Consider the following 27,636-nt stretch of genomic DNA (forward strand, 5'->3'; position numbering starts at 1 on the left):
TCCGACCAACTTCTGAAGGGAAGCCAGCCCCACTCTCAGGGGATCTCAGAGATTTGAGAGGCTTGGGCCTCCTCGCACATATGCTTTGGGCACCCTTGGCCACTGCCCTCTGTGCGCATGCGCAGGGATGCCAGCTTCTGAGGTGCGCAGGCGCATTCGCATTTAGCAGCGTTGCTAGGTTACACTGGTTCTGCGTAGGAAGATTCTAAGTCGTTGGGCTTAGTCCCTGAGACGTTGAGGCGAGGCCCACTTGCCTTATTGCTGACGATGAGTGTCTCGCACTAGAGGCGGTGAAACCTGTGTCACCGAAGCCTCGGCTTCGTTATGAAAAAGAGATCTGCAGCGCAGGATGGGTGGGGCCTGCAGCGCTTCGGCTCCAACCTCAGGCCTCTGAGCGACCGCTCACCGCCTATGATTGTTTCCAGCTTCCACAGCCCCGGCCCCGGATACCACATCAAGTATCAAGATCTCAGGGAAATCCACAGAGCTGTGGTCGCTGATGATCCAAAAAAATTGCAGGACGTAGAGGAGTTGCTGCATTTCGCTTTATGTGACATAAAGGAAAGGGACAGGAAGAACAGGTAGCAGGGCTTTTGAGGCGGGCAGGAGGAGGCGGGGCGGGCAGTAGAGGGGGCTCATGACATTAAAAGCAAAAATTCTGGGATCCCTGGGTGGCGCAGCGGTTTGGTGCCTGCCTTTGGCCTGGGGCGCGATCCTGGAGACCCGGGATCGAATCCCACGTCGGGCTCCCGGGGCATGGAGCCTGCTTCTCCCTCTGCCTATGTCTCTGCCTCTCTCTCTATCTGTGAGTATCATAAATAAATAAAAAATATTTAAAAAAACCAAAAATTCTGGAGGTTGATTCAGCCACATAAAAAACACCTCTGAATCAGAAAGTAATATTAACAAAATAAAAGAGAATGTACTTGCAAAATATTTACAACATATGTTTAGGAGAAAAAGAACATCTTCGTTTTACAGGGAAGTTATTAAAGGAATGAGATAGGGGCCCCTGGATGGCTGAGTCAGTTGGCCTCTTTTGACCTCTCAGGGTCATGATCTCTGGGTCCTGGGACTTAGCCCCCGGTGAGGCTCCCTGCTCGGTGGGGAGTCTGCTTTTCTCTTTCCCCCTCCCCTCTGCTGGTGTTCTTAATTTCAAATAAAATATTTTTTAAAAAGAGGCATAAAATCCCATTTTCCATCTCAAGCTTTGTGAAGATAAGGAATGATGTTACTTATACTACTGCTTAAAATCTAAGTTGTTTTGGACTTTTCAGATAGTTTGGTGGTTAAGTACCACATTGAAAAATAAGTATTTCCTTGAGCCATGAAGCTTATTGATGTAAAATATATTTAGGAAACAATTAGAAATAAATAATATACAATATGCTATTCTCAGCACTATTTACAATAGCAGTGTATTAAGGAGTCACTTAATGGCCTGTATACGTAAATGGCAGTGTATCCATAGGCTGGACTACTATGTGACCACTGAATGTGGCAGAGATAATTGATACACATTAACATGCGAAGCTGTACTTTGGATCATTAAATGAGAGAAAAATTGTTTTTATGATACAAACACATAAGCAGACAATGGTTTTGAGTTAGTCAAAAAGATGTGCAAATATAAAATTAGTTATCTTCAAACATTTGGATTCTAAGTGGATTTTTCATTTTCTTAAAATCTGTGATTTCTATAGGAAAGATATATAAAAATTCTAAGAAAGGTTTATTATCAATGAACTAATCCAGGAGAACAAGAATATGAATCTTGTGTAGACAAAAAATAGTTTCTACTTATTTACTTTAAAGAGATTTTATCGATTCATTTGAGAGAGAGACCAGGCAAACAAGCAGCAGGGAGGGGCAGGGGGACAAGCAGAAACCCGTGGAGCAGGGAGCCTGATGATGTAGGGCTCGATCCCAGGACCCCCGCTCTATGACTTGAACAGAAGGCAGATGCCTAACTGATTGAACCTAAGTTCCCCTCTTTCTATTTAAAAAAAATTGATGGGTGGGGATTGGTATTTTCTGACAACTTTTAGCCTCTTCAGAACTAAGGGGAATATTTTTATCTGTGTTGTAGGTTGTATTATGCATACATTAAATATATACATATGGTTTTATTTTATTTATTTATTTATTTTTAAATATTATTTATTCATGAGAGACACAGAGAGAGAGAGAGAGGCAGAGACACAGGCAGAGGGAGAAGCAGGCTCCATTACAGGGAGCCCGACGTGGGACTCAATCCTGGATCTCAGGATCACACCCCGGGCTGCAGGTGGCCCTAAACTGCTGTGCCATGGGGGATGACCTATACATATGGTTTTATTATGTGCAGCTCTATAACATGTAATAAGTAAATGGTTAATAATTTTATTTTGGTTAAATCCTTATGAAAATAAAAAATAAAAGATATAAATGGTATTTCAAAACCTTATAGAATTTTTTGTTGTATCTCTTCTGAAAAAAAATTTAAAAATAGCAAATATAAATGTTCTTGCTCTTTCAAAAGTATTAGTTTACTTCACAAAAGTTTTCTTTAAAAATATTGAACTTTCCTGGTGCCTTGGTGGCTGTTTGTTGAGCATTAGACTCTTGATTTTGGCTCTGGTCATGATCTTAGGATTGTGGGGTTGAGCCCCCCGCCGGGCTCCATGTTCAATGGGGAGGCTGCTTGAGATTGTCTCCCTCTCCCTCTGCCCTTCACCGCACTCATGCATTCTCTCTTTTTCCAAGAAATAGATAAATCTTTAAAAACTATAGAACTCTCCAAATGAATTTTTTTAATAATAAATTTATTTTTTTATTGGTGTTCAATTTGCCAACATACAGAATAACACCCAGTACTCATCCCGTCAAGTGCCCCCCTCAGTGCCGGTCACCCATTCACCCCCACCCCCTGCCCACCTCCCCTTCCACCACCCCTAGTTCGTTTTCCAGAGTTAGGAGTCTTCATGTTCTGTCTCTTTTTCTGATATTTCCTACCCATTTCTTCTCCCTTCCCTTCTATTCCCTTTCACTATTATATTCTCCTAATGAATTTATGTATTCTTTCAGTCCATTTATTTCTCAGACAAACCTGAACGCAGGTTATGTAGCAGACATAGTATACTCAGGATCTTTTCAATTTTAAAAAGACTTCAGGGACTCCTGGGTGACTCAGTGGTTGAGCATCTGTCTTTGGCTCAGGGCGTGATCCCAGAGTTCTGGGATCGAGTCCCACATTGGGCTCTCCGTGAGGCACCTGCTTCTCCCTATGTCTCTGCTTTCTCTCTGTGTCTCTCATGAATAAATAAATCTTAAAAAATAAAGACGGGCAGCCCTAGTGGCGCAGCGGTTTAGCGCCGCCTGCGGATCAGGGCGTGATCCTGGAGACCCTGGATCGAGTCCCACGTCAGGCTCTCTGTATGATGCCTGCTTCTTCCTCTGCCTGTGTCTCTGCCTCTCCCTCTCTCTGTCTCTATGAATAAATAAATAAAATCTTAAAAAATAAAAAAATAAAAAAAAAATAAAGACTCCATGTTGCCCAGTTAGAGCAAGATGAGAAATTTTATGTATTATTTAGATTTTAAGGCTTTCATTTGTAAGTAATCTCTCTACCCAACATGGGGCTGGACATTTAAGGACACATGCTCTACGGACTGAGCCAGCCAGGCACTCCTAAGATGAGAGATTTTATTTTATTTTGCAAATGATAAAAGATGTATTTATTCTAAAAAGAGAGAGAGAGAGAGAGGGTCATGGGAGAGGGGAGGAACAGAAAGAAAGCATGGATCTCAAGCAAAATCCACCCTGAGCATGGAGCCTAATGTGGGCCTCTGTCTTAATGACCTTGAGATCATCCTGAGCTAAAACCAAAAGTTGGACACCTAATCAACTGAGCCACCCGTGTGCCCCTAGGTGAGAAATTTTAAATGGAAGTATTAGGACTTAATCTCACGTGAAGCTTTTCCTTGGAACTTCCTGTCAAAAAAAGATTTCTGAATCAGAAATTGTAAAAGATTACCTTTACCTGCCCTTTTGACATTTCAATAATATTAAATACTAATATTGGTAATTGGAAATACTTGATTTATATGAATCTAAACATTTTCTATTAATTAAAATGCTTAATAAAATGAGCTTCCCACGACCCCCCAAAAAATAAAAGAGCTCTCCCTGTTTATTTGAATCCTGAGTTTCTTTTGGCTTAAATTTCCTTGAAAATCAAAGTAAGGGTTGCTTTAAAAAAATTCTTTTGTTCTTTTATTCCTTTCTCAAAATGCTTTCAACTACTGAAAATTATTTTAGTTCTTGAACAATGTAATTCCAAGCATAGGACTAGAAGTGCAACAGACCTGTTGTATATGTCATTATTTCACTTAAGGCACACCGTAGATTGTATGATGCCCCACTATTTATGTACCAAGAAGAAATGTTTAAAAATCATGCCAGTTATAGTTTTAAGACATTTTGTGTTTTTGTTTTGGTTTGTTTTAGACATTTTGAATTAGAAATTGGATTCCGATGTCAGAGATATTAAAAGGTGACAAAATGAGCATCTTGGAATCATTGAAATAGAGTATTCTTGCTCATCCTTAAACGTAGCTGCAAAGTAGGCATAATTGGATCATTTTACCTAATTGTAGTGGGTCTTTGTAAGTTGTAGTAATAGTTATAATAATATTTGTGCTAGGAACTAGTATTCTAAACACTTTGCATGGATCCTCATTTAAAGATCACGACAAGAGGTCTTGTGAGATAACTACCTTTTATTTTATTTATTATTACTATTGTTTCGTAACCTCTATAACCAACAGGGGTCTCGAACCCCTGGCTCCCGAGATCGAGTGACATGCTCTTCAGAGTGAGCCAGACAGGCGACCTGCGATAACTATTTTTATGCCCATTTTGTGGATGAGGAAATTGCGATAAGGCTAAGTGGTCACAGTGAAGCAACAGAGTTAAGTAGGAATGAAACCCAGGTTGAGCTGCCTCCTGAGGTCATGCTCTTCCTAAACAGATAGGCTGCTCTTTTAATAGAGCGGTGAAGAATCACTAATAAATATTGTACTTTCTTCCAAAGTAAACTAATTCTTTGTTTTGGAGTCATGAGAATAACATAGTATTTAACATTTACAATTCCATGAATTAATTCGCAATTTTTGGAAAGGTACACTGTAATTTCCTGACAAGTCCTTTCATGCTCACAGGACTGCTCTCCACTTGGCCTGTGCCATTGGCCGTGTAGATGTGGTGAAGTACCTGCTCGCTTGGAAATGCGATGTCAACCTCCGTGATGGAGAAAACAGGACAGCTCTAGTGAAGGTGGGTGGTCACAGCTATGTCTGCCTGAGATGGATTGGATTGAAGTCCTTGGAATGAACATTTGTTGCATTTAAACATAACTCATTGGTGAAACTTGTGGCATGTTTCCTTAAGTTCTCAGAATTTACATTCTGTTTCTCGTTGTAATGCTGACAGGCTGTCCAGTGCCAAGAAGAGGCATGTGTAGATATTCTGCTCAAAAAAGGTGCTGATCCAAATGCTAAGGACTTCAAGGGAAACACCGCTCTCCATTATGCGGCCTTTGAGGGGAATATCTTAATAGCACAGAAGCTGCTTTTTAACAAAGGAGAGATAGAGGCCAAAAACAAGGTACAGGTCAACTGTTTTTTACAACGTATTTGACATTATAAATAAATAACTAAGTAAGTAAATAAATAAATATAGCTGCAAAAGGTTTTTTTACATGTATATGTACATATATTTGTACATAGGTACATACATATATGAAGACATCGACATTGAATTTTATACAGCAGGTCCTGTCATCATGGAAACAACTCCTAAACCAAGGCAGGGGGAGGGAAAGAGAAAAGTAATGCATAAAGAAAGGCAACATTCTGTCTGCTAGCTACCCTTCCACCCCAGAAAGAAAATCTTCCCCTTAGTGCCTGGGCGTAGATGGTGCCCTCAGAGCCCACAAAGGATTGAAGGCCTAGAGGGGAGTGTGGTGATGATGGAGGCCGAAAGCTGTGCAGGGTCTTAGGAAATGGATGCTTCTGGGGATGAGTAGGAGACCGTGACCCAGAGGAGTAGCTTGGGTGAATGTAAATGGGAGGAGAAAGCAGCAGGTTGTAATAGGCCTTGGGCGCTCTAGGCCCTAAGGTTCAGAAGATGAGAGCAGGGGGATCAGGTCATGACATCCTACAGGTGGTATCTGCTTGTGCTGGTAGCCACTCTGCCAGCCAGGTACCACGGTGAGGCCTCCCATTCCGGAGAGTAGCTCCTGCTCAGCCTATGTATTTCCTCAGTGGGGTGGTAGGTGTGCATGGGGAGCTGGTGATGACCACACTTGCCAGTCTCCCTGTGCTTTCTTTGACGTGTATTACCTTCAGTCGCTGCCCTTGCAGAAACACTGTTGTGTGCCATAGATAGGGTCGATTTTTCATATTTGGAAGCTCAAGCATTTCCTGGATGAAAATATTTTGAAATAACTGTCTAAGCTTCTGCTTTAAATAACAACACTTTTAATTTTTGAAGATTGTATTTATATGAGAGAGAGCAAACATGAGAAGGGAGGAAAGGCAGAGGTAGGGGAAGAAGAGGCCTTCCCACTGAGCCAGGTAGCCTGATGCATGGGGCTTGATGTCAGGAGTGGGATCGTGACCATAACCAGAGAGAGATGCTTGACCCACTGAGCCCCCCAGGCTTACCATAATACTTCTTCCTTCCTGCCTTCCTTTTTTTTAATTAAGCTTTTTTATTTATTTATTTTTTCACCTCACACTCTGGGTTTATGTACTTATTTTATCTTTTAGTTTTGTCTTTTTTAAAATTTTTTTTTAAAGATTTTTTTTATTAATGATAGTCACAGAGAGAGAGAGAGAGAGAGAGAGAGAGAGAGAGAGACACAGGCAGAGGGAGAAGCAGGCTCCATGCACCGGGAGCCCGACATGGGATTCGATCCCGGGTCTCCAGGATCGCGCCCTGGGCCAAAGGCAGGCGCCAAACCGCTGCGCCACCCAGGGATCCCTCTTTTTAAAAATTTTTTTAGTTGGAGTTCAGTTTGCCAACAAAGAGCACAGCACCCAGTGCTCATCCCGACAAGTGCCCCCCCCCTTGGTGCACCTGCCTTTGGCCCAGGGCGTGATCCTGGAGTCCCGGGATCGAGTCCCACGTCAGACTCCGGGCATGGAGCCTGCTTCTCCCTCTGCCTGTGTCTCTGCCTCAGTCTCTCTCTCTCTCTCTGTGTGTCTATCATGAATAAATAAATAAATAAATCTTTAAAAAAAAAAAAAATGTTGTTCTTGGGATCCCTGGGTGGCGCAGCGGTTTGGCGCCTGCCTTTGGCCCAGGGCGCGATCCTGGAGACCCGGGATCGAGTCCCACGTCGGGCTCCCGGTGCATGGAGCCTGCTTCTCCCTCTGCCTATGTCTCTGCCTCTCTCTCTCTCTCTCTCTCTCTGTGTGACTATCATAAATAAATAAAGAAAAAAATATTTAAAAAAAATAAAAAAAATAAAACGTTCTTTTTCTAGGCCTTATGTCTTTCTCTAGAAAAGGTTTTGAGAAGAGTTTATTTATTTATTTGAAAGATAGCACAAGCGAGGTGGAAGGACAGAGGGAGAGAGAAAAGCAGACTCCCTGAGGGTCTGCACCCAGGACCCCAAGATTGTGACCGGAGCCGAGCCGAACTTTGTGATGAGGCGTTTCATCCTGAACTTAGCAGTCTCCACTGAGGAGCTGGAGAGGTTCCGTTGTGTTCAAGCTAAATATGTATAGTCTGTTTTAACTGCTCCTAGTAGTGGAAGTCCAGGAAAATCATGCTATTTAAGTTTGCCATTGTCACTTTATGATAATGATTCTGCTAATGATACCATTTCCTGTCAGTCTCATAGGGTTTGGTTTGGTTACAATAATGGTCATTAGAAACATCCACTTGTATGTACCACATCCTGATAACTAGAATTCTTTCTTGCATTGGTAAATATAGAGGAGAAAATGAGATTTCTTAATGCATTAACTGCCTACCAATAGTACAATTAATATCCACTGTAGTGTGGTTTCCAGGTGTGGTCCCAAAGGAATACTTTTGAACAAGTCATCATCTGTCTTACAGTTTTAATATTCTGTATTTTTCTATTGTTGACTTAAAATGTATTTTCCTGCTTTCTTTACTAGTGGCTAAGAAGTCTGAAGAAGTCTCTTTAAGCAGGTAGGACTTTTATGGATTTTTTTAAAATGATGTGTTAACCAAGGAAGTGGAGAGGAAAGGATTTGTTGAGTGTTGTCTTCTGGGCTAGACACTGTATTATGTGCTTAATACGTCTTACTTATTACTTATTAGTCATTGCAATAGTTTCACCAAGGAGCTGTGCTGTTATAGCCTACTTTTTATTAACTAGTCAGCTGTAGTTCAGGGAGATGGATAAACTGACCCAGGATTCCATAGTTAATGAGTAGCAGACCCATGATTTGAATGTTAGCCTGCGTGGCTCCCACATACATGTTTTGCCCCTCAGCAGCACTGGAATTAAGATACAGATCTTAGATCATCCCAGAATGTCAAATTTCATTACATGTTAACTCTGATTTAGAGTTTTCTTAAGAACCAGGCAAGTCCAAGCATTTTCCTAATATATTTGACACAACTAGTGATAGCTAGAGGTAATTATTGCAGTGGTAACTAGTTTCTTGTTTTTACTGTCAAAGATTTTGGAGTGGATCTCAGTTACCTATGGCCACAGTACCATAGCTTTTACATAAGCAAGCCCTAATCAGGCAAGCTCTTAGATATAGTGACGTCTGCTCTCCTTGAGATGAATGATATTTCTGAAAGTGAAGGATATGTAATCTAGGTATAGACCATGTAACGTTAATTAAATTTATCATCTATTTAGAGGGTATTTCTAAACAGTTGTCTATTTACTGACTTCTCAGTCTAATTTTCCCTTTAGGCTGGCACCCTTGATAAGTTCTGTGAAGCTTTTTCTTTTTTTGTAGACTTTTTTGCTTTTATCCAAGTCCTTTCTATACTCTTTTCTTGATTTTTTTTAAACTTTCTTCTCCAATTTTCTTGCTGTTTCTTTTATTCCATTACTTTTTATCATTTCTGCAGCTAAGGATTCTCCATTTTTCTAAAGACAAAATGAAAAGCAGATAGAATTTCAGGGTTTTAAAGAATCTTAGAGATGTGTTAATCAAAATACTCTCTGATGCTGTAACCCATGTTTAACATCCTTACCAAGTGGTTGTTGAAGTGGAGAATTTGAAACTCAAAAGGGATTAAAGTGACTTACTTGAATTTGATAACTGACAGAAATGAGATTTAAATTTAGATTTTTTCCCTTTTCTCTCATCTTTGATTTCATAATATAAAGATAGGGAGTGGGTCTAGTGTACACGAGATGGGAATTAGCAGGAGAGGGCATGTTTCAAGAAGAACCACACTGGGTTGAATAGGAAAAAGAGTTTTAGAAATGATGACAGAATATTGGAGTTTATGACAAGATAGACAAAGGTCAATTACACAAAGAAAGAACACAAGATATTGGTTGTTGTTTATAAAAGCATATTAAAATAGAGCGTTCAAGAGAGTCCTGAGCAGCATTTCTTTTTGTTGGTTTATTTATTTATTTATTTATTTATTTATTTATTTATTTTAATTTTTATTTATTTATGATAGTCACACACAGAGAGAGAGAGAGAGAGAGAGAGAGAGAGAGAGAGGCAGAGACACAGGCAGAGGGAGAAGCAGGCTCCATGCACCGGGAGCCCAACATGGGATTCGATCCCGGGTCTCCAGGATCGTGCCCTGGGCCAAAGGCAGGCACTAAAGCGCTGCACCACCCAGGGATCCCTCTTTTTGTTGGTTTAATTGAAGGAACTAGCATACTTCAGGGTTTCTTTTCCTTTAAAAAAAGAAAAAGATTTTACTTATTTATTCATGAGACACACAGAGAGAAAGAGAGAGAGAGAGAGAGAGAGAGACAGAGATACAAGCAGAGGGAGAAGCAGGCTCCATGCAGGGAGCCTGACTTGGGACTCGAACCTTGGGTCTCCAGGATCATGCCCTGGGCTGAAGGTGGCACTAAACCGCTGGGCTATCCGGCTGCCCTACTTCAGAGTTTCTGTTGAGAAACATTAAAATAAGTTGAGCCACTGGCAAGAGTATTTACAGCAAATAGGAATGGGACATCATCGACTTCTACCCCACCTTACAGAAGGCGGGTTAGATCCTTTCAAATAATGGGGGGAATGGAGATTCTGAACTATGTAAATGTATGGCCCAAGGTCACAGGGTCTTGTGATCGCTCCACCTCTTTTCGTAATTCTCTGATGCCCTTCCCATGTATGTGTAGGTTTTGGTGGGGTAGTACTAGCTGTCAGATCAATAACGGAGCTTCATTTGGGTAGTTGGTAAGGTGCCTACATTGAGATGACTGCATGGATGACTCAGACTCCATTTAGCTGGTTCTCCAGGAGCAGGAAATGGCTCCTATTCTTGGTCATTTGAGCCTTTCCTTGTTTTGGGAATCTGTGCCTTGGCAGGCTAAAGACTTAAACGTTGGAGAGTGCCACTGAGCCCTGCAGAGGAGTGATCCAGGAGTGGGAGCTCACAAAAAGAAAATATTAGGCAGTGTGTGGGGAAATAGAGGCACAGATATCAGGACTATTTTTATAGCAGTCTCTCTTCTTGGGTATCTGAGTGCCCTTGATGATTTTTAAGGTCTTGCTAGTTTATGTGGACGTAAATAAGGCAGGACTTGTGAAACTTGGATTTTATAATTTTTAATCTTTTAATCTCTTCAGGAATAGTATTCCAAGTAATAACATATAAATTTGTTCTTTAACATCTGTAGATAGTTCCTTTTCAAAATTTAAGTATAGTTGACACACCGTTATGTTGGTTTCATGTGTACAACATAGTGATTCAGCAGGTCTGTGTTGTTACCCCATGCTTACCACAAGTGTAGCTACCATGTGTTACTGCATATTGCTGTTACAATACTATTGACTATATTCCCTATGCTGTACTTTTATCCCTGTGACTTACCATAACTGGAATGCTGAACCTCCCACTTTCCTTCACCCATTTTTTCTGTCCCCCACCCACTTCCCTTCTGGCAGTACAGAATTCTCTGTACTTATGGGTCTGGTTCTGCTTTTTGGTTGTTTGTTCATTTGTTCTGCTTTTTTGATTCTACATATAAATGAAATCATACAGTAATTTTCTATTTTGCTCTGACTTATTTCACTTGGCTTAATACCCTCCAGGTAATCCACATTGTTGCAAATGGTAAGGTTTCATTCTTTTTTATGGCTGAGTAATATTGCTCTGTGTGTGTGTGTGTGTGTGTGTTATACATCTGTTGATGGACATGGGTTACTTTCATATCTTGGCTGTTGTAAATAATGCTGCAGTAAACATTGGGGTACATATGTCTTTTCAAATTAGTGTTTTCTTTTTTTGGGGATAAGTAAGTACCCAGTAGTGGATTACTGGATCATGTGGTATTTCTATTGGTACTTCTTCAAGGAAACTCCATTTTGTTTTTTACAGTGGCTGCCCCAATTTCTATCCTCATCACCAGCTCACGAGTATTCCTTAGTCTCTGCATCCTCACCAATATTTTTTAGTGTGTGTTTTTGATTCTAGCCATTCTGACAGGTGGAAGGTGATAATTCATGGTGGTTAACTTTTGTCCAGTTAGCTGTCAGACATTTCAGAGAATTCCTCACCTGTCACACTTAGTTATGGGAACTAAAACTGGGCCTTTACTGGGCATTTCACAGGTTAGGAGAGGTGAAAGCAAAATAGATAAACCCTTTTTAAAAACAGAGGCCAAGGGGCGCCTGGCTGGCTCAGTCGGATAAGCGACTGCCTTTGGCTTGGGTCATGATGTCAGGGTACTGGGATAGAGCCACATATAGGGCTCTCTGCTCAGCAGGGGCCCTGCTTCTTTCCCCTCCCTCCACCTGCCTCTCTGCCTACTGTGCACACACACACACTCTCTCTCTCTCTCTCAAATAAATAAATAATAAATAAATAAATAAATAAATAAATAAATAAATAAATAAATAAATAAATAACGTGTTAAAAAAATAACACAGAGGCCAAATTTTGAAAGACCTGTATTCTGAAAACATTGGTGAAAGCAACTGAGGATGACACAAAGACATGGAAAGAATTCCATCTCATAGATTGGAAGAGCACCTATTGTTAAACTGTGTATAGGACCCAAAGCAATCTACAAATTTAATGCAATGCCTACTAAAATCCATCGACATGTTTCACAGAACTAGAGCAAACAACACTAAATTTATATGGAACCACTGAAGACCTCAAATAGCCAAAGCAATATTGGAAAAAGAAAAACATAACTGGAGATATCTCTATGCTAGATTTCAAGTTATATTACAAAGCTGTAGTAATCAAAACGGCATAGTATTGGCATTAAATGGATACAAATATCAGTAGAATAGTATAGAAAATCCAGAAATAAACTATAATGATATGGTTAATTAATCTTTGACAAAGCAAGAAAGAATATCCAATGGTTTGAAAAGGCAGTCTCCTTCAATAAATGATGCTAGGAAAACTGAATGGGTATATAAAAGATTGAAACAGGACCACTTTCTTTCACCATTTACAAAAATAAATTCAAAATGGTTTAAAGATATAAATATATCACATGAAACCATTTTATCCTTGAAGAGAGCACAGGCAATGATCTCTCTGGTATTAGCTGTAGCCAGGTTTTTTTTGTTTGTTTGTTTGTTTTTATGTCTCCTGAGGCAAGAGCAATAAAAGCAAAATAAACTGTTGGGGCTACATCAAAATCAAAAGCTTTTGCAGTGAAGGAATCAATCCACAAAACTAAAAGGCAACCTTACAGAATGGGAGAAGACATTTGCATATGACATATCTGATAAAGGTTAGTATAAGAATCTAAAGAACTGATACATCTCAACACCCAAAACACAATCCAGGTCAAGAATGATCAGAATGTATCAGACATTTTTCCAAAGAAGATGTCCAGTTGGCCAACAGATATATAAAAAGATGATCAGCATCACACGTCATCAGGGAAATGCAAATCAAAACTACAATGAGATAGCGCTGCACACCTGTCAGAATGGCTAAAATCAAAACCACAAGAAACAAGTGTAGGTGAGGATGTGGAGAAAAAGGAACCCTGTTGCACTTTTGGTGGAAGTGCAAACTGGGACAGCCACCATGGGAAACCGTATGGCGGTTCCTCAAAAAGTTAAAAACAAAACTAACAATCCAAGAGTTGCACTCCTACGTATTTACCCAGATATGACAAACACACCAATTCAAAGGGATACATGCACCTCATGTTTTTACTACAGCATTATTTGCAATCATCAGCCTAAGTGTGCATGTTGATGGATTAGTGAATAAAAAGTGGTTATATACATATATATATACACACACATACACACAATGGAATATTGTTCAGCCATTGAAAAGAATGACATCTTGTCATTTGCATGGTGAGAGCTAGAGCATATTACGCTAAGCAGTGTAAGTCAGAGAAAGACAAATATGATTTCACTCCTAAGTAACATGTAAGAAACAAAATAAAAATGAGCGAAGGAGACAGAAAAGACAGATTTACCAAGAAGAAGACTGCTATAGAGAACAAACTGATGGTTACCAGGGGGGATGTTGGTAGGGGAATGGGTGAAATAGGAGATGGGAATTAAGGAATGCACTAGTCATGATGAGCACTGGGTGATGTATGGAATTACCAAATCATTATATTGTATATATGAAACTAATGTAACACTGTATGTTAAGGATACTAGAATTAAAAATAAAAGCTTAACCAAAACGAGGCTAAATTTTCGTATGTCAAGAAACTTCATTAATAAACAGCTGACTTTTACTCGATTTTTCTTTTTAAAGAAATGAACTTGTCTTTGTTTTCTATTTTTGCTGTAAAGTCGTACCCGCAAAGCTGATACTGATGATTCAAGGCCTTCAAAACATGAGGACTTAAGTTCTGGTACCAAGGTAAAGTACTCTCTTGTAAAATTAATTTTCCTGCTCTGAGTTTAGTGTTGTGTATTATTTACTCTTAAAATATAAAGTGGCTTGCCTCTTGTCATTTTATGTTTTTTTTTAACTTTTTTTTATTGGAGTTCATTTGCCAACATTTAGCATAACACCCAATGCTCATCCTGCCAAGTGACCCCCTCAGTGCCCATCACCCAGTCACCCCAACCCCCCCACCTCCCTTTCCACTACCCCTATTCATTTCCCAGAGTTAGGTGTCTCTCATATTCTGTCACTCTCACTGATATTTTCACTCATTTTTTCTCCTCTCCCTATGTTCCCTTTCACCAATTCTTATATTCCCCAAATGAATGAGAACATATAATGTTTGTTCTTCTCAAATTGACTTATTTTGCTCAGCATAATACCCTCCAGTTCCATCCACCTCAAAGCAAATGGTGGGTATTTGTCATTTCTAATGGCTGAGTAATATTCCATTGTATACATAGACCACATCTTCTTTATCCATTCATCTTTCGATGGGCACCGAGGCTCCTTCCACAGTTTGGCTATTGTGGACATTGCTGCTATAAATATTGGGGTGCAGGTGTCCTGCGTTTCACTGCATCTGTACCTTTGGGTAAATCCTCAGAAGTGCAATTGCTGGGTCATAGGGCAGTTCTATTGTTAACTCTTTGAGAAACCTCCACACAGTTTTCCAGGGTGGCTGTACCCGTTCAGATTGCTACCAACAGTGCAAGAGGGTTCCCCTTTCTCCACATCCTCTCCAACATTTGTTGTTTCCTGCCTTGTTAATTTTGCCCATTCTCACTGGTGGAAGATGATACCTCATTCTGGTTTTGATTTATATTTCCCTGATGGCCAGTGATCCGGAGTATTTTCTCATGTGCTTGTTGGCCATGTCTGTGTCTTCCTCTGTGAAATTTCTGTCCATGTCTTTTGCCCATAGCATGATTGGATTGTTTGTTTCTTTGCTGTTGAGTTTACTAAGTTCTTTATAGATCTTGGATACTAGCCCTTTATCTGATAGGTCATTTGCAAATAACTTCTTCCATTCTGTAGGGTGCCTTTTAGTTTTCTTGACTGTTTCTTTTGCTATGCAGAAGCTTCTTACCTTGATGAAGTCCCAATAATTCATTTTTGCTTTGCTTTCTCTTCCCTTCAGGGATGTATCTTGCAAGAAGTTGCCGTGGCCAAGTTCAAAAAGGGTGTTGCCTGTGTTCTCCTCTAGGATTCTGATGGATTCCTGTCTCACATTTAGATCTTTCATCCATTTTGAGTTTATCTTTGTGTATGGTGTAATAAAGTGGTCCAGTTTCATTCTTCTGCATGTGGCTGTCCAATTTTCCCAGCACCATTTATTGAAGAGACTGTCTTTTTTCCAGTAGATAGTCTTTCCTGCTTTGTTGAATATTAGTTGACCATAAATTTGAGAGTCCACTTGTGGATTCTGCATTCTGTTCCATTGATCTATGTGTCTGTTTTTATGCCAGTACCACACTGTCTTGATGACCACAGCTTTGTAGTACATCCTGAAATCTGGCATTGTGATGCCCCCAGCTATGGTTTTCTTTTTTAATATTCCCCTAGCTATTTGGGGTCTTTTCTGATTTCACACAATTTTTTTTTATTTTTTTTATTTATGACAGATACAGAGAGAGAGAGAGAGAGAGGCAGAGACACAGGCAGAGGGAGAAGCAGGCTCCATGCACCGGGAGCCCGATGTGGGATTCGATCCCGGGTCTCCAGGATCATGCCCTGGGGCAAAGGCAGGCGCCAAACCGCTGCGCCACCCAGGGGTCCCGATTTCACACAAATCTTAAGATGATTTGTTCCAACTCTCTGAAGAAGGTCCATAGTATGTTGATAGGGATTGCATTAAATGTGTAAATTGCCCTGGGTAGCATTGAAATTTTTCCAATCTATGAGCATGGCATATTTTTCCATCTCTTTGGGTCTTCCTCAATTTCCTTCTGAAGTGTTCTGTAGTTTTGAGGGTGGAGACACTTTACCTCTTTGGTTATGCATATTCCTAGGTATCTTATGCTCCTGGGTGCAATTGTAATTGGGATTGACTCCTTCATTTCTCTTTCTTCAGTCTCATTGTTCGTGTATAGAAATGCACCTGATTTCTGGGCATTGATTTTGTATCCTGCCACAATCCCAAATTGCTGTATGATTTCTAGCAATCTTGGGGTGGAGTCTTTTGGGTTTTCTTTTTCTGTCTTTTTTTTTTAAGATTTTATTTATTCATTTATTTATGAGATACAGTGAGAGAGAGAGTCAGAGACACAGGCAGAGGGAGAAGCAGGCTCCACATAGGGAGCCGGAAGCGGGACTCGATCCCGGGTCCCCAGGACCAGGCGCTGGGACGAAGGAGGCGCTAAACCGCTGAGCCACCCAGGCTGCCCTCTTTTGGGTTTTCTATGCACAGTATCATGTCATCTGCAAAGAGGGAGAGTTTGACTTCCTCTTTGCCACTTTGAATGTCTTTTGTTTCTTTTTGTTGCCTGATTGCTGAGGCTAGGACTTCTAGTACTCTGTTGAATAGCAGTGGTGAGAGTGGACATCCCTGTCTTGTTCCTGATCTTAGGGGACAGGCTCCCTGTGTTTCCCCATTGAGAACGATATTTTCGTAGATGGCTTTTAAGATGCTGAGGAATGTTCCCTCTATCCTTACATTGTGAAGAGTTTTGATCAGGAATGGATGCTGTATTTTGTCAAATGCTTTCTCTGCATCTATTGGGAGGATCATGTGGTTCTTGGTTCTTTCTCTTGCTGATGTGATGAATCACATTGATTGCTTTACAAGTGTTGAAGCAGCCTTGCATCCTGGGGATAAATCCCACTGGGTCATGGTGAATCATCTTCTTAATGTATTGTCGGATCCTGTTGGCTAGTATATTGTTGAGAATTTTTGCATCCGTGTTCATCAGGGTATTGGTCTATAATTCTCCTTTTTGGTGGGGTCTGTGTCTGGTTTTGCAATTAAGGTGATGCTGGCCTCATAGAACGACTTTGGAAGTACTCCATCCCTTTCTATCTTTCATAACAGCTTTAGTGGAATAGGTATGGTTTGTTCTTTAAACGTTTGATAGAATTCCCCTGGGAAGCCATCTGGCCCCGGACTTTTGTGTCTTGGTAGGTTTTTGATGACTGCTTCAGTTTCGTCCCTGGTTATTGGCCTGTTCAGCTTTTCTATGTCTTCCTGTTGCAGTTTTGTAGTTTGTGGTTTTCCAGGAATGCACCCATTTCTTCTCGATTGCCTAATTTATTGGCGTAAAGCTGCTCATACTAAGTTTTCAAAATCGTTTGTATTTCCTTGGTGTTGGTGGTGATCCCTCCTCTCTCGTTCATGATTTTATTAATTTGGGTCTTCTCTCTCTTCTTTTTAATAAGTTTGGCTAATAGTTTATCTGTCTTATTAATTCTTTCAAAGAACCAACTCCTGGTTTTTGTTGATCTTTTCCACAGTTCTTCTGGTCTCTATCTCATTGAGTTCTGCTCGAATCTTTATTAATTGTCTTCTTCTGCTGGTTGAAGGTTTCAGTTGCTGTTCCTTCTCCAGCTCCTTTAGGTGCAAGGTTAGCTTTTGCATTGAGTTCTTTCCAGTTTGGGGACGGATGCCGGTCTTGCGATGTATTTCCCCCTCAGGACTGCTTTTGCTGTTCCCAAAGATTTTGAACGGTTGTATCTTCATTCTCACTAGTTTCCAGGAATCTTTTTATTCTTCTCTAATTTCCTGGTTGACCCTTTAATCGTTTAGCAGGATTGTCGTTAACCTCCACGTGTTTGAAATCCTTCCATATTTCTTCTTGTGGTTTAGTTCTAGTTTCAAAGCATTATGGTCTGAAAATATGCAGGGGGCAATCCCAATCTTTTGGTATCGTTTAAGACCTGATTTGTGACACAGTATGTGGCCTATTCTGGAGAAAGTTCCATGTGCACTTGAGAAGAATGTGTATTCAGTTGCATCTGGATGTGAAGTTCTGTAAATATCTGTGAAATCCATCTGGTCCAGTGTATCATTTAAAGCGCTTGTTTCTTTGGAGATGTTGTTCTTAGAAGATCTGTCGATTGCAGAAAGCACTATAGTCAAGTCTCCACATATAAGTGTATTAATATCAGTATATCTGAACTTTCGTTATTAATTGAGTGATATACTTGGCAGCTCCCGCTTTCAGGGCATAAATATCCTGATTGTTAGGTCCTCTTTTTGGAGAGATCCTTTTAGTATGATATAATGTCCCTCTTCATCTCTCACTACAGTCTTTGGGATAAACTTTAATTTAGCTGATGTAAGGATAGCTACCCCTGCTTTCTTTTGAGGACCATTTGAATGTTAAATGGTTCTTCAACCTTTTATTTTCAGGCTGTAGGTGTCCTTAGGTCTAAAATGAGTCTCTCGTAGACAGGAAATCGATGGGTCTTGCTCTTTTATCCAGTCTGAAACCCTGCGCCTTTTGATGGGGTCATTAAGCCCATTCACGTTCAGAGTTACTATAGATACGAGTTTAGTGTCATCATGATACCTGTTCAGTCTCTGCTTTTACGGATTGTTTCCTTGGACTTCCTCTTTCTTTTACAGAGTCCTCCTTAGTATTTCTTGCAGAGCTGCTTTCGTGGTCACATATTCTTTCAGTTCCTGCCTATCTTGGAAGCTCTTTATCTCTCCTTCAATTGTAAATGGGAGCCTTGATGGGGATAGAGTATTCTCAGCTGCATGTTCTTCTCATTTAGGACCATGACTGTATCCTGCCAGCCCTTTCTGGCCTGCCAGGTCTCTGTGGAGAGGTCTGCTGTTATCCTAATACTTCTCCCCATACAGGTTAGGGATCTCTTGTGTCTTGCTGCTTTAAGGATCTTCTCTTTATCTTTGGAATTGCAAGCTTCACTATTAAATGTCAAGGTGTTGAGCAGGTTTTATTGATTTTAGGTGGTGATCTCTCTATCTCCTGGATCTGAATGCCTGTTTCCCTCCCCAAGTTAGGGAACTTCTCAGCTAGGTTTTGTTCAAACACACTTTCTGGACCTCTGTCCCTTTCTGCACCCTCTGGAACCCCAATTAAATGTAGATTTTTCCTTCTGTGGCTGTCATTTATTTTCCTTAACCTGTCCTCAGGATCTTTTAATTGTTTTTCTCTTTTTTCCTCCGTTTCCTTCCTTGGCATCAACTTGTCTTTTTTTTTAAATTTTTATTTATTTATGATAGTCACACACAGAGAGAGAGAGAGAGGCAGAGACACCGGCAGAGGGAGAAGCAGGCTCCACACACCAGGAGCCCGACGTGGGATTCGATCCCGGGTCTCCAGGATCGCGCCCTGGGCCAAAGGCAGGCGCCAAACCTCTGTGCCACCCAGGGATCCCATCAACTTGTCTTCTATGTCACTCACTCATTCTTCTACGTCGTTATCCATCGTTAGGACCTCCAGTTTGGATTGCATCTCATTTAATTGATTTTTAATTTCGGCCTGATGAGATCGAAATTCTGCAGTCATGAAGTCTCTTGAATCCTTTATGCTTTTTTTCTTGAGCCACCAGTAGCTTTATAATTGTGCTTCTTTATTGGCTCTCTGACATTGAATTGTAATTCAAATTTTGTAACACTGTGGGGGAGAGGAATGTGTCTGATTCTTTCTTTTTAGGTGAGTTTTTCCTTCTAGTCATTTTGCTCAGTGCAGAGTGGCCATAAACAAGTTGTACTTGATAGAAGGGCAGAGTTTTCTCACTGTGTCACTTCAGTTCTCTCTTTAAATCTCAGACCGAATTGGTAGGTTTTCAGGATGATTTGAAAGTTATCTCTTCTGGGGTGACAACACCAGTTTCCTTAAATTTTGATTCCTTGAGGACCTGGGTCAGGTACTCAGCCACTCCCAGCGCCTTTCCCTTCACCGTGTTCATCACATTCTGCTTCCTGGGGCGGGGAGGTGGCAGGCCCGCGACGGGGTGGGCCGCGCACCCAGTGAAGGGGAGTCCCAAGCGATCCCTGCCCCCGCCGCTGCCACTGCTGCACATGGGCCCGGCCGTGGGCGCCGGAGGGGCGGGACTGGCCGCAGCGCCTAGATGGGATGAGGGGCAGGGGCGGTGGCGCCGACCACGAGGGCAGGGCGCGAGGTCCCGACAGGCCACCCAGGCAGGCGGGTGGCGGAGGGGCCCAGGTGTTGCCAGCCTCGAGGGAGGGCTGCAGGGAGAGGAGTAAGAGGCGGATGCACACACACCCCTCGCCTTCTCAGGAGCTGTCGGCTCCCCTCGGCTTCACTCGCTGTTTTGTATTTTTTAGATTAAATTTTGTTTTAAGTAATCTCTATACCCAATGCTGGGCTTAAACTCAGATGCTGAGATTACGAGTCACACACTCTTGTGAGTGAGCCAGCCCGGTGCCACCAAAAATTGTTAAATTTAACCTGTGAATTCTTTCGTATCTGAAACTCAGAAATACAAGTGATTTGATTGTTTAAGGCCTTTTCTTCTCTCCCGTGAATATGGAATATTATGTCCTGCTTGATAATCATTCATGACTTTGGAGACTTTAAACCTTTAATTTGGATGATCATGATTATTAATATTTTAATATTAGATTCTTTCTCCAGCCTTTAAGTACCATCCTATATGTGTAGATAGGAAATTAAAGCTATTAGTATGCTATTCACAGTGGAATAAGAAACCATGTGAATTTTAAAGTGGGGTTTTATATTTTTCTCATAAAGTGCCTTAAAATTCTGTAATCCCTAAAATATTTCTCTTCTACAACTTAAATCTTAGCTTTTAAGTTTCATTTTTTTATAAGGAATATTGTTGCAGCCTGGGTGACTCAGTGGTTTAGCGCCGCCTTCAGTCCAGGACCTGATCCTGGAAACCTGGGATTCAGTATCTATCTTAAAAGTGCAGAAATGAATACATGCCCACGTATATATGCATTTTTCTAAAGATTTATTTATCTCAGAAGTGGGGAGAGGGGCAGAGAGAAAGAGAGAAGCAGGATCCCTGCTGAGTGTAGAGTCTGATGTAAATCTCAATGTCACAATCCTGACATCATGACCTTAGCCGAAATCAAGTTGGCTTAGCCAACTGAGCCATCCAGGTGCTCATTACTTGTGTATATTAATAAAAGTATTTTTTCTGTTCTAGAAAGTAATGTTGAAGTATATAAGTGAAGTACTGAATCCCATGGTTTTTCCCACCTTCTTTTATTTTGTTTTATTTTTTTTCCTTCTTTTATTTTTATTTTGAAAATTTCAGAGTTTTGTGTAGGTTGACATTAATTATATCAGGTTAGTATGTTTTATAGATGACTTTTTAACATCATGTGGTTTTCCTGAGTATTGTCATTTTTTTCTACTCCAAATGTATTTATCTAAAACTTTCTTAATAAGTCCCCTGGGTGCTTCAGATTTGATGAAGTCCCAGACTGAAGACATTATTTCTGACTCTTTGCTCTTCCTGACTTTTAAATCTGCTTTGTCATTTGTTTTCCCCACCGTAATATAAAGCACCATTGGAACACTGAAGCAGAAAAAAAATCCTGGACTCTAAACTTCCCTAAAATTAGGTGACATCACATCCAGGTGACTGGGGTGGCTCCCTTGGTTAAGCATCTGACTCTTAATGTTGGTTCAGGTCATGATCTCATGGTCCCGGTATTGAGCCCTGTGTCTGGCTCTGTGCAGAGTGGAGAGGTTGCTTGAGGATTCTCTTCCTCTTCCTCTGTCCCTCCCTCTGCATGGGCACACACTCTCTCATTCTCTCCAAAAGTAAATAAATAAATCTTAAAAACCACATCCAGTCACTCCACCACATGCAGTATCTTTACCTGCTTAACAATTTTTCACCTCTTATTACCATAATTCACTTTCTCATCTATAATTTTGAAATACTCTTCTCTTTTGGTTCCTTTATGTTCATCTTTACATTGGTACTAGAGTGACATTTCTAAAATATATATGTGATGATGTAACTCCTGCTTATTTAGTGGATTCCCCAATACCTGAAGGAGAAAGTTCATATCTTAGCATGACTCTGTCTTTTTCAGTTCAGTCCTGATTTTCCAATTATATCTCTTTATCCCATTCCCAATAATTGTGTCCTAGTTTTGCCACATTCTGAGCTACTGTCACTTACTATGTTATTTCCTACTTCATCCTTTTGATCGTTCTACCTTTGCTAGAATGCCCTTCACACACTCCTTGTATACTTTGTCTTTCAAGATATAAGCCTTATCTTTGCAGCATTTCCTGAGCTTCCCATATACAACATTTTTCTCCTTGTGCCTTCACTGAACTCTATTCACTTCACTTCTAGAACTAGACAATGATCCTCTTCTGTTCTTATTTGTTTTTGTCCATCTGTCCCCCTAGTAGCATATAAGGCAGACTCCCTCTTTTATTTATATTTCCAGCTTCTCCCAGGATAGTGCCTATGACTTGACAGATACAGTATATATTTGTCTTTTTGAGGAGTGAGAGAGTAGGTGGATTAATATGATGTTTTCTGAAGCTGTTTTGTGTGTGTGTGTGTGTGTGTGTGTGTGGTGGTGGTGGTGGTGGTGTTCTTATAGGAAGGAGCAACGAAGCCGGCAATTGGAAAAAAGGACAATGGTATTGATATTATTGAAAGTCCTCCACAAGAGCAAGCAGTTAATGACAATTTGACTTCTGCTGATAGAGCACACAAAAATCATATGAGTGGTAAGTTAGTGAACCTCTATGAGTTTTTTTCTATGCTTACGTGCTAGTAAAAAACAATATGAAAGTATGTAGATCCAAATATGTTATCCACTTCATTTCACGAAGTTATTTTTCTTTTACTATCTAAGTATCGCAAACTACTGTGAACTTTTTCTTCCTGAAAATGTTTCATCCCTCTGAAAATCTTATCTCCTATTACTTTTATTTTATTGAAATATTTGTGAATGTGGATGCGCTTGTATATGTGTTTAGAATTCATAGTAATACATGTTCTCATTAATGTATTTGTGACTATATTTTACAGATAGGATATCAGCTTTAGGACGAGGAGAAGATAGTTCACCTTGGGATTCTGAGGTACCGTCTTATTATTTTAAAATATCATGTCTGGGCAGCCCCAGTGGTGCAGTGGTTTAGCGCCGCCTGGAGCCCGGGGTGTGATCCTGAAGACCCGGGATCGAGTCCCACATCAGGCTCCCTGCATGGAGCCTGCTTCTCCCTCTCCCTCTGCCTATGTCTCTGCCTCTCTGTGTGTGTGTGTCTCTCATAGATAAATAAATAAATAATTCTTTAAAAAAATAAAAAATAAAAATAAATATCATGTCTGCATTTGCCCATAAAAATAAATTCCTTATACCTTTTACCTGTAATTGATAATTATGTGATAAATATAGTAATAGAGTTCTGCTAATTTGCAAGCTTAACTTAGTGAAAGGTGTGTGGTAGTATGGCAGAAAACTGAGCTTAGAAGTGTTAAGGAATCAGGACGCCTGGGTGGCTCAGTGGTTGAGCATCTGCTTTCTGCTCCGGGCACAGTCCCAGGGTCCAGGGATTGAGTCCCACATTGGGATCCCTATGGGGAGCCTGCTTCTCCCTCTGCCTGTGTCTCTGCCTCTGTGTGTGTGTGTGTGTGTGTGTGTGTGTGTGTTTCTCATGAATAAATAAAATCTTTTTAAAAATTGTGTTAAGGAATCTTTTTTTATTTCTATATTTCATCCATTTACTCATGAGAGACACACAGAGAGGCAGAGACACAGGCAGAGGGAGAAGCAGGATCCACACAGGGAGCCCCACGCGGAACCCAATCCCAGGACTCTGGGTTCACGTCCAGAGCTGAAGACAGATGCTCAATCACTGAGCCACCCAGATATCCCAAGTTTGGGTTTTAAAGTTATCTAAAAAGCTAAAGAAAAACTCTAGGTCAACCTATGGTGAAATGTATGATTCTGTGGTGTGTATGGATGTGCAAAACTTCTAATGTAATCTAGACAGAGTTTGGATTATAGTTTTTTAGAAGTATAAATCATATATATTATGTTTATACATTAAATTTATTAGCATATATGTGTATCATATAATTTCCATATTCTATTTTATATATAAAACACATTTATATATAGTTTGTGTATTATGCATAATGTATAGTATCATAATTTATATATTAACTATATATGTAAAGATTTATTAAAAGCTTTTATGTATTTATTTATTTATTGAGAGAGTGAGTGGGAGGGAGAAGGAGACAGAATCTGAAGCGGACTTCAGTCTGAGTGCAGGGCCCATCACAGGGCTTGATTCCATGACCATGAGATCATGACCTGAGTTGACACCAAGTATTGGATGCTCAACCAACGGAGACATCCAGGCACCCTAAAAGTATTGTATTTGGATTGTCAGGTAGATCTACAAGGAGCAGTGGGAGTATAATAACAATGTGGTTTAGTGGTACGTTGTTCATTTATTTTTGTAAAGAGTTTATTTATTTATTTATTTATTCATTCATTCATTCATTCATTCATTCATTCATTTATTTATTTAAGAGAGAGTACACATGCATGAGCGGGGTAAGAGACAAAGGGAGAGGAAGAAGCAGGCTCCCCCCTCAGCAGGGAGGCTGATGACTTGGGACTTGATCCCAGAACTGACTCAGCCATCGAGGTCCCCATGATTTAGTGGTACTTTAAAAGGTAAAAACATTTGGGATAGTTAAAATAGCATGCATTGAGTATCTTTGTGGCTGCCCTACTTATAGTAACATAGTATAAAGTAATGATGACCTATTCTATGGTGACACCTATGGAAGAAGGTAAAACGGGCCTATGTCTTAGTAGAGGCAGCTGCTCTACAATGGTGTGAGCACTGTATTTGAAGTCAAAAGATGTGCTACCATCCTGGTTCTGTCACTTACTTGCTGTGGGATCTCAGAAAAACTTGTTTAACCTGTTTGAATGTCAGTGACCTCATTCATAAAAATGATACTAATACTTACCCCTTGGGTGTGTGTCATGACCAAATGTGGTAACAAAGGTGATCACCCACTTTGTGAGCTGTAAAGAATGCTCTAGAAATATGAGACAAAAAATGATCACAGCAGTATTTGAGTGACTTACTAAATATAGAGGGCATGGTTTTTAAATGTGAAGATTTCTGAAGGACAGTAAAATAGCAAGTGTTAAGAAAAGAATGGGAAAGTTAGAGTGGACAGGTGTATTTGTAATTTGGGGTATGTTAAGTTTCAGTAGCCTGTGATTAGAGACATTGTGTAGGTGTACAGTTGGCCCTTGAGCAAGATGGGCTTGAACTGTGTGTCCACTTACAGATGCTTCTCGATAAGTATTTTCTTAATATATTTTATCTTCCTTATGATTTTCTTAATAACCTTTTCTTTATATTTTAAGGATACAGTGTATAGTACATATAATATACAAAGCTTGTTCATTGCCTTTCGGTTATTGGTAAGGTCAACATCAGGTTATAATTTACTTGACCTTCCATGCTCAGTGGCCAAATGAGGGTTAAGAAGTAGCTTAGATCTAGAGAGCATATATATGAGTCTTTTATTGAAATGTTTTGGTTTTTCATATATACGTTTCCTATTTTTAAGTCTAATTGCTCTTAAAGTAGGAAATAAGAGATGAGTAGCTAAGTTTTGGGGGAATCAAAAGTCATTTGTGGATATTTGACTGTCTGGCCATCAACACCCTCAGCCCTTGCATTCTTCAAGATTTGGTACTTAGACCTTCTCAGTGAGATGAGGATGATGATTATGTTTTAGAGAGAGAGAGAGAGTGCACACACACATGTGAGCGGGCGGGGAGGAGCAGAGGCAGAGGGAGAGGGAGAGAGAGAATCCTAACTTTGCTTCATGCTCAACACAGAGTCCAATGTGGGGTTCGATCTCACGACCCTGAGACCCATGACCTGTGTTGAGATCAAGATTTAGATGCTCAACTGACTGAGCCACCCAGGCACCCCCTCAGTGAGATGATTTTCAGTGTTTCGACCTTAAATACATTTATGTTACTGAATACTAACTATGACCAGGCTGTACAGGTTGTAGTGGTAGGAGCAGAAAAATAAGGAAACTCTGATCCATTATAAGTCACTGTAAGCATTTCATGTAAAAAAAAAAAATGGAAACGTTAGTTTAGGGAATATTGGAGGCATTTGTAGTTAGGATGGGGATGCGAATGGGAGTGGAATTTTGGTAGTGAGAAAAAGTCTCTCTGAGTGTGCCAGAGCTGCCAAGTGACGGGTGGGAAGGATCAGTCGCAAGAATGTCTTGAAGAAGGACATTCTGGACAGAGAGACCATGGAACACATCTGTTCCTTTTACTCTAATGTCTTAGAAATGACCGGGAAGCAGGAAGACCCACTCCATTGTTATAATCATTGTTATTTTTGTGTGTAGAAAAGAAACTGTGTACTAAAACAAATGCCTGGTACCGTTTAGGTGATTAATCAGTAAATGTTCTTTTTGTGTGTGTGAGTAAAATGAAAGAAGTTTATTCAGTAAAGATACAGAGAAAGCTCTTAGGAGTGAGAGGGGTCCCAGCAGGGTTGCCCTCAATGAATGTTCTTATTCTTCCTTTCTGAAAGCTTACTATACTTTTTGAAGCATTTCATACCTATATCTAAAATCTTTTGATATTATTTAGACATAATTTCAAGAAAAGTTTTTCTTCCTACTTTGCCATTTCATTCAACCATTTTTTCCTACCAATGAAAATTCCAAGCCTTTGTTTATCTAAATGAAGCAGCAGCTACCACAGTGTTCTGTTTATACTCAACATGATGTACTCCGAGGTTTCTTATCATGCCAAGTATCTTATTTTAAGTCTAAAAAACTTTCTGCCATTAGGAACAGTTTAAATTTATAGCAAATGTACTTATTAAAGAATTTGTTTCAATAGTTTTACTGTCCTTTTATCCTGGTGGAAAATACAACGTAGAGTTAGGTGTTTTGTTATTTCCTTGTTGAAATGTACTTATAAGTCAGTCTTCTTGTCTGTGAAAATATTTACTCTGGCCTTCCATGTTCAGTTAGAGTTAATGGCCAAATGAAGATGAAAAGGTGCACTTAATTGAGATAGCATAGATGAGGTTTTTAAATGTGTTGGTTTTCAATACATGCTTTTCTTATTTGTATGATTGTGATTAAAGTAGAACATTTGAATATTTTCTTAGAAAAGGATTTGGAAATCTTTATGCAACTCATTATTGATGTTAATTTTAACAGAGTATTTCTGCAAGACTTCCAAAGAAATCTGTTGATTGTTTACCTGGAGCTGCAGATCAACAAGGGCAAAGTATATTCAGTGAACAAGTAGAAGGTAAGAATTGTATTTTATAAAAAGTCATTTGACAGAATGTTGATTTAAAACAGAAATTCTCATGTATCCTAATTTCCAAAGAAAATCACCTATTACATGCATAGAAAGGAGAAAGATGAAAAAAGGAGGTGAGTTCTATATTTTATCAGGTGTCAGCTGCAGATTAAATTGAGAGTACGGCTAAAGGAGCTAAATTACTGGTTCCATTTCCAGGTATTCCAAGACCTAAGGAATGCCTGGAAATAGTTGGAAAAGAGCAAAGAGGGAATGATGAGAATGGCAGAGAGTACAGGGAGTAA

General features: G+C 40.0%; 1 protein-coding gene across 1 annotated transcript; it reads left to right on the forward strand.

Moving 5' to 3' along the window:
- LOC119878379 (putative ankyrin repeat domain-containing protein 20A5) lies at positions 1-27,636 on the forward strand. Its single transcript, XM_038589006.1, has 5 exons — positions 1-581; positions 5,202-5,316; positions 5,473-5,646; positions 27,244-27,337; positions 27,551-27,636. Exons 1-5 carry the CDS (start codon positions 325-327, stop codon positions 27,634-27,636), a joined length of 726 nt encoding a protein of 241 aa, XP_038444934.1. The 5' UTR covers positions 1-324.

The sequence above is a fragment of the Canis lupus genome, unplaced genomic scaffold (assembly GCF_011100685.1).
Source record: "Canis lupus familiaris isolate Mischka breed German Shepherd unplaced genomic scaffold, alternate assembly UU_Cfam_GSD_1.0 chrUn_S1566H1755, whole genome shotgun sequence".
In the NCBI taxonomy this organism is placed as follows: domain Eukaryota; kingdom Metazoa; phylum Chordata; class Mammalia; order Carnivora; family Canidae; genus Canis; species Canis lupus.